The sequence below is a fragment of the Cornus florida genome, unplaced genomic scaffold (assembly GCF_030987335.1).
Source record: "Cornus florida cultivar Cherokee Brave unplaced genomic scaffold, ASM3098733v1 CherokeeBrave_3.0.0_Hap2_Chr10, whole genome shotgun sequence".
Lineage (NCBI taxonomy): Eukaryota > Viridiplantae > Streptophyta > Magnoliopsida > Cornales > Cornaceae > Cornus > Cornus florida.
The window spans coordinates 112,487,993-112,495,846 of record NW_026775580.1 but is presented as its reverse complement, the minus strand read 5'-3'; the positions used below and the strand labels follow the sequence as shown (position 1 = coordinate 112,495,846).

General features: G+C 36.5%; 2 protein-coding genes across 3 annotated transcripts; one reads left to right on the top strand and one right to left on the bottom strand.

Annotated features, from left to right (window-relative positions):
- The first annotated feature begins 266 nt into the window (after positions 1 to 266).
- LOC132277228 (E3 ubiquitin-protein ligase At1g63170-like) lies at positions 267 to 5,512 on the top strand. 2 transcript variants are annotated; one of them, XM_059779013.1, is made up of 5 exons: positions 267 to 485; positions 1,738 to 2,520; positions 3,903 to 4,028; positions 4,115 to 4,406; positions 5,094 to 5,512. In XM_059779013.1, the coding sequence occupies exons 2-5, from the start codon at positions 1,841 to 1,843 to the stop codon at positions 5,283 to 5,285; spliced, it is 1,290 nt and encodes a 429-aa protein (XP_059634996.1). In that variant the 5' UTR covers positions 267 to 485; positions 1,738 to 1,840; the 3' UTR covers positions 5,286 to 5,512. The 2 variants fall into 2 exon arrangements, with proteins under 2 accessions (XP_059634996.1, XP_059634995.1); XM_059779012.1 differs by having other exon boundaries at positions 1,679 to 2,520.
- A 425-nt stretch (positions 5,513 to 5,937) lies between these two features.
- On the bottom strand, positions 5,938 to 7,598 carry LOC132277229 (non-specific lipid transfer protein GPI-anchored 14-like). Its single transcript, XM_059779014.1, has 2 exons — positions 7,132 to 7,598; positions 5,938 to 6,427 (listed from the first exon to the last, which is right to left on the bottom strand). Exons 1-2 carry the CDS (start codon positions 7,460 to 7,462, stop codon positions 6,162 to 6,164), a joined length of 597 nt encoding a protein of 198 aa, XP_059634997.1. The 5' UTR covers positions 7,463 to 7,598; the 3' UTR covers positions 5,938 to 6,161.
- Between the last annotated feature and the right edge of the window lie 256 nt (positions 7,599 to 7,854).

Genomic DNA, 7,854 nt, shown 5'->3' with positions numbered 1-7,854 from the left:
TGTATTACCTATAAATATATACTTAAAGGTGCTTCACTTTTTAAAGATTTCATTTATGTTATATTATTGTAATTAAAAGCATATTGTTTGGAGTGACTTTTTTATCATTGAGAATTCTAAAATTTAATAAATTAATAATGATTAAATGATCCACTTTAGAAAATTGTAATTGACACTAAAAAATAATAAATGTATCACATGACTCTCACGTGCTTCTTCCGCATTATGGAAAGTACCAAACTACAGTGCTGTTTCCCAAATTCTCTTGCCTTTGAACGGCAACCAAACAGACCCAATACGGACTTGTAATTATTAGAGTTATTTTATACATTTCGTCTCTCTCTCTCTCTCTCCGATTCTAAGACGAGTCGGTGAAGCCACGGTCGATGATAGCTGACGTTATTTTCTCGAGAAAATATGAAAGCCAGAGAAAATATAGAGGATTGAATTATACAGAAGACTTGTCATCACCAAGTAAATTACAGGTAATTTTTCTGTCTTCAATTCATAATCTTAATACTATTCAAACTTTTTTCCATTTTTATGTCATTTTTTAATCATTCAGCTATACGATTCATTATTCGTATAAATTTATCTTGAAAGCTGTAGTATTCGCTGAATCGATTGGTTTGATTGAGACTGTTATGAATTAGGAGTACAAGTTCTTGATGACCGTCATTTTGGAATTAGGGTTTTGGGTTGTTTTTGGTGTTATTGCTTCTCTATTTGGTTTTTTTATTCAAATCTGTTTGGCAGCTGAATAAATTGAAAGAAAGAAAAATAAAATTAATTGGAGGATATAAAAATAGAATGAACTTATAGTTTGGTATTGTAATTTACGTATTTAGCTTCATTGAATTGAGGATTCTCTTTTCTTGGGTGCCGAAGAATGGGAAATATAAAAATTCAGAATTTAGTTTTTTTTTTTTTTCTACATTTTTTCTGCAACCAAACAGGGATGCAGTGTTCCTTCTTGGTTGGAGTTGTCATTGTTCAAGACTTGAGATTCACTTGAAATTAAGGTATTGCTTCATGAGCTTTGTTATTCCCCTTTTGAATATCCTACCCTTTGCTCCATCTTTAAGCAAGAGCCATTAATTTTTTTTAGGTCTGTTTTCCCCTCTAGCTTGGAGGTAAGGCTGTGTGCATCTCATCCTTCCCAGATCCATCAATGGCGGGAGCCTCGTACATTGGGCTAGCCCCAATAAATTTGATTTTATATTGGTTTTGTATTTAATTCATCTTAATCTTGATGACTTAGTATATTAGGTGTGGGTGTTTGTGAGCTTGATTTGTTTCAGGCAAAGATTATGGTTTTAGATTGTATTGTCTTCATTACAGTGGTATATTAAGTTGTAGAAGAGCATCCACTGGCATGTGTTGCTCTTTTAGCAAACACATGATTGAATTAGAATTATTTAGATGCAACATGTGCCATGTTGTTGCATACTGAAAAAAAGAAAGGAAAAACAGTAAATATGTATGGTGAATTGCTAATGTATTCACTTCATTATTTGTTTATTTAACAGAATTTTAACCAATTGCTCGTGTAGTCACTTCATTATTTGTTTATTTATCAGAATCTTAACCATTATAATAAATGTGTTCCTTTCTTTGCTTGTCTACATTGTTTTTTCTGTGAAGAGGAAACTAAATTGTGATTGGTCTCTCATACTAGGTTTGGTTCATTCACCTTCAGAACAAGTATAGTAAATTTTTTGAGGTTTTGTGCTGCAGTCCTTTTGGCATTCCATACAATATTCAGGCCTTCATGCAGAAAGGAGCCATATTGATAACTTAAATTATATGATTCTTTTGTCTGCAATTTTATTGGACTACAATGTCTGTTCCCTGTCAAGAAACAAGTCGAGATAACCCAATCGACAAATACCCTTTGCTCATGGAGCGGCCAGAGAACCATGAAAGTCATGAACATGTTATTGACATAGAAAGGGGTCATGACGCTTCTTCATCGGGTTCATGTCATAATGAGTCTCCTCGTGGCTTGAGTCTGCCCGCTGACGAAGGGAGACCATCAAGTAGTGCCCGGGTTCCTATAACTCAAACTACTTCAACTTTATCCAATGGATCAAACACTAGGAGTTCCTCACTCTCGAGAAGAGGGGAAGGTTCTGGCCGTCGTCATCGGAGCCCATTTAATACTGTGTTATGGCTTTCCATTGAGCTGGTGTTCACTTTAGGCCAAATTATTGCTGCCATTGTTGTATTGTCAGTGTCAACAAATGAGAACCCACAAACTCCATTATTTGCTTGGATTGTGGGTTATGCAGCTGGGTGTGCCGCAAGTCTTCCAATCCTTTACTGGCGTTATCTCCACCGCCATCAAGGTACTGAGCAGGGGTCGACTCAAATGCGTCAGGGCTCTTCTCAAGGCAACTCTGCATCAGAACCAAATTCTTACATTAATATTGCATTAACTCGGTCCTCAGATGAGGAAGATCGTCAGAATACATCTAGAGGGACTTGGAATGGTCAAACAATGGAAGCTCCAAATGCTAGGTGAGTGTTTGCTTTTTTGTTTCTCATAATGTTTTGGATATCAAATTCCACAGTACATAACATGTTTACTTGCATTTCTTCCCTAGTATTTTGTATTAACCTGGTTTCGTTTGCATATTTAACATGTGCTACTATAGGTTGCTCAGTAGTTTTGGATTCCTTTCAGTTCATTAGAATAGCCACAAAACCTGGTGATGAGTAAAATTAGGTTCTATGATAAATGTTAGAATTTTATGTGTTTCTTTTTGTTTTGTATGCAAGTAATGTCTTTGTTTAGCAGCTGAAAACATCACAAGATCAATTTGAAAATTCTATCATGGACTTTAGATAGAATTGTTTGCTTAACCTCTTAAGTGCAGACCTGTTGTAGATCTAATAAATATTGACATGCACAACCCATCTCTCTCTCTCTCTGTCTCCACATTCTTTTCATTTATCAAGAAAAGTTTTACAATTTTCGACAATTTTGGAATTATGTAAAAATAATGCTTTAATTTACTTAGCAAAAAAAAAAAAATGTAAAAATAATGCTTTAACATTTTAGAATTTGGATACATGAGTCATGTTGCATTTCTTACAACTCATTGTTGAAAGAAGATTTACTACTACTAGTTTGGTTAAAAGGTTTCATTATTCTCCTCTGCCATTTCTCACATCCCATTCTTTATGTCGTATTATGTCAAAATGCTCATCCAGATATATCTTTTAATATAAATAACACACACACACACACACACATATGCACACAAGGGTTAATTACCTTAATAAGAAAAATAAGAGTTGGATTCTAGTTGCAAAATATATAAATACTTAAGGGTTCAATTCCTTACCCAAATATATGTATATATTGGGTTGAATTCTAATTGCCATTTTCTGAACATGAATATTAATAGGTGAAAGTAATCGCACGGCGGAACCTTCCTCTATTGAAATGTAAGCAGATTACAGCAACAGCATTTAATGCTAGACCATCCTAACTGACTGTTCATATATTAGTTTAAAAATACCACTGTTACTGCACTTTGAATGGTATCATGCACATGTTTGGACAGTTTAAAGTGTGTCTTGCACATGATTAGGACACGGCAACACATGGTATAAGTTGGAGATGATTCAGATATGGACCTGAATGGTAAAGGCAAGAGGCATGTGCACTTCTTTATGTGTGGGTATCAAAAGAAAAAAGGGAAAACAAAATTGGACATTGAATTAATAAAGCGTTGCCCTTTGTTGTGGAACTTAGAGACATGCACTCATGTAACTGTTGTTCTTACTTAGGCATTTTATTGTTGGCAAATCTTTGATTTGAGTGTGTTTCCACATAGCTTTTATCATAATTCTATATATGACTATGTGGCTTACCAATTATTAATTCTTAACAGGCTCAGTGTACTAATGGACCACTTTAAGATGGCCTTGGATTGCTTCTTTGCAGTGTGGTTTGTAGTCGGCAATGTATGGATTTTTGGAGGCCACTCGTCTTCTTCTGATGCTCCCAACTTGTATAGGTACCAGTTGATGACCCGTAAAAACATTTTCTCTCTTGCTTCCATCCTATTAGGAAAGCCTAACGTGTTATCTGGCTCATTTGCAGATTATGTATTGTGTTCCTTACCTTTAGCTGTATTGGGTATGCTATGCCCTTCATTTTATGCGCATTAATATGCTGCTGCTTGCCTTGCATTATTTCAATCTTGGGTGTCCGTGACGATATGAATCGAATGAGAGGAGCCAGTGAAGAAATCATTAATGCTCTGCCAACATACAAATTTAAGTTAAAAAAAGGTGGAAGCAGCAATAGCAGAGCATGTAATTCAGGAGTTGATGAAGGTGGTTTTATAGCAGTAGGAACGGAAAAGGAGCGTGCCATTTCTGGGGAAGATGCTGTAAGTTCTGTAAATCTTTTTTTAATGGTTTTATATTATTTGATAATTTGGGATTCGTAGCATGAAATAGCATTGCCATGTTTTATATGTGTTCCCTAATTTGTTGTTCTTTATCAGAACATTACTGTTCATAGTTTATGCCTACCATATATAAGTTAAATTGCATACTTTTTTATAGTGCATTCAGCACATCTCCATAGGAGGTGCAACTTCTGCTCCATTGCAATATCCTATCCCACACCTCTACCGTAAGCATCCCTACTAATGCTAATGGGGAAGAGGAAATAGCAGGTCCGTGAACTTCACTTAGAAAGAAACAGTTAATGAGTTACAATGTCCACTGTAAAGGCACTGTTTTTGTGCAGTGGGTAAAAGCTTTTATCTGGAAAGCATGAGAACGCGACTTGAATTTGTGGGTAGCCACTTTGTGCAAATAATATAAGTTGGGTTTGTACCCAGTTCCATCTCTTCCAGTGACCTTTAATTAAAGGAAATCACACTGGCTAATGGTCTAGTTACTTTCATTTTTTTATTTTTTTATTTTATTTTTTCCCCTCGTGGACAGACATGGATTAAGGTTTTCTTGTTGGGTATTAATTCTGTTCTGTTCCCATATATTGTTGTTGTTGTTGTTCTTTCTCCTTTGTTTCGTTTTGACCAACAGTGAGTGCTTTAAAACTGGTGCAGTTATGTTGTATTTGCTTGGCAAAATATGCCGATAATGATGAGATGAGGGAGCTTCCTTGTGCACATTTCTTCCATATGGAATGCGTGGATAAATGGCTGAAGATCAATGCTTCATGTCCCCTTTGCAAATATGAGATCGGTGAGAGCAATGAGATCTTGGCAGCTACAGTAGATTCCAGTCAGCAAACGTGAAGTGGTCAAGGATTTAAATTACTGGGGATGTTATGCAATCAGTCTGGAATTCTCTAGCCTTTTGAATGGGGAGAAGTTCTCTTGGACTGATTCTTGACCTATTTTTTGGCCATCAAGTCGGGTGTTGTACAGAGTCAAATCAAGAGTCTTCGACAAGCTTATATGATAAATTGTATTTCAATTGAAATTTATAAATGAAAATACAAGATTGAAGGTTGTGAAATTCACCTCCGATATATGGAACAAATTGCATGATGATTGAACAGGCATTAAGATGGCAACTAGCGAGAGGCTCAATATATGCCAAGTTGGTTGAAGTCACAAATTTTGGTCAAGGCCGAGTTCAGATATATCATCATTTTCGTTAGTTTTTAAGAAGTATTTTTCTTGCTTAGACCTGCTTTTCTCTTCTCTGGCTTTGTCATCAACAAGAAGCTATCAAGGTTTGATTGATTGGCAGCTATCCACCAAATTTGTCTAAAGTGAAATTGAAACTGAATATTTAATTATCTTTTTGTGGCGAATTATTACCTAAAAAGATAAATTGATTAAGTTGATGTATGTCTTGTGCGCCTTTTCATGTTTTTGAAATATTATAAAAAATTTAAGATTGAGTTTCTTGCTAGCCTCATTGTATCTTTCGTGTGAAACGTTCTCATTCAATCATAAAATTGATAGCCTCATTGTATCTTTCCCATTAAACCTTCTCATTCGGTGATCATAATATTGATCTTATTTTCGTTATTAAGAAAGTTGAAGAGAGAACAAGCTGGCAAAAACCAAGCTGATTAACTACCACTACTACTACTACTACTAAAGTTCTACAACGTTCTCTCCCTCCATGGGTCACAAGTTGAGGACTGATTGGCAACTAGCTCAGATATTGAACATCCATGCAATTGAAGCCAAGCTCATTAGCATCACCAACATGCAGTGCCCATTCAGCTTTTCTCCCTCATTACTGGTTGGAGTGGCCTTCGAATCCTTACTTGAACCGGTCCCCGAGGAAGAAGATGACGACGGTGAAGTCCCCGATGTGGAAGATGGTGGTGAATTTGTCGCTGAGCTGGTGGTTGAAGTACCTCCATCCGCTTCTTTAAAGATCTTCGCGTCTGGTGAATCCGGTGGGAGATTCAGTAATGCTGTGAACAACATCAAACAATAATTATTATATCATCAAGCCATCGCAATAAATTAAAGTTCTTTTCCAAGTTGTAATCGAAATTAAATATTCATCAAGTCTAACGTCCAAGTATCTGTAGAAGCAAATTAATGTTCCATCGATCTTAATGTCTTGTCCTAGTGATTATTTCGACCAGGATGCTATGGAAGAGACAGAAGTATTCAAAACACCCATTATCCATAACCCACAAAAAGAAAAGAAAAGAAAAGAAAAGAAAAGAAAAAATGTCAACCTTGGGCATATGACTAGCGCATACCATTTTGTGGCCTATATTGCTATAACATTTCAATATCAATATTAGTACGTTATATGACCAACAATATCACGTTATGTTAAAAATTAGGATTTGGATTCTCTCCTATGACTTTTCGCTCCAAGTATCTCCAAGTCTCTATGGCAAGAAAACACGAAACTCATCATTTGTACAGCTCACTATTCTTAATTTCATGCACAATTTAATCCAGTAAAGATGATGATGTGGTTTTTATGTAACCGTTAGATTTAGGCTAGGAGATACACAGAAAATATTGGAGAGTATCCATGTCCTGAAATTTATTTTAGTTTTCTCCCCAAGAATCAAACTAGATAGGGATATATATATATATATATATATATGTTGTTATTTGCAGGGGGAGGGAGGGTATTATTGGAGCTAGGAAATACTGGGGCAATCGGAGACTTTGGCATCGATGTTGCAAGCAGAGGGCATTTGAAGTGCCAAAGTGGTATTGACAGGGAGGCCCATGGAGGGGTCAGTGCTCTCTTTGATGAGAACACAAAGACACTTGGGCTTTGCACTCTTCACTTTCTGTGTGTCCTCGCAGCACTCAGGCGTCGGCTTCTTGGCACTGCCACTCACATACGGAATGCAAGCTGCAAGGTTCGTCAGCTGGTCCGCACAATCCTTCTCATCCTCCTCCATCGTACCCATTGTGGACGCCACCAACGCTGCCGCTATTATGCAGAACACCACTAGCTTCTTACCCCTCCCCATTGCATATACTCGATCCCTTTTCTTTCTAGCTCTCTGATTATTCTAATTACTGTGTTTGTGTGTGTGTGTGTGTGTTGTGGGTAGTCTTTTGTTTTTGATATGGAGGTTGTATCTCTCCTTTGTATTTGTGGGTAGCTTGTATTTGTAGGGTATATATGAGTTAGGTAAGTTAGTTGTCTATGACCTTTTCAATCCTCTCCGTCCTTGTCTTTAATTGTGACATTCAATGCAATGTGGAGATGAATAATGGTAGCTACAATAATAATAGTATTTTGCTTTGAAAAATGTAATTTGATATCCCGAGGGAGGACAAATTCATTTCTGTTTGTGTGAGGTTTGGGTTACCGAGAAAATTCTTCACCCGTCACCATTATATCTCAGGTCTTGTCACC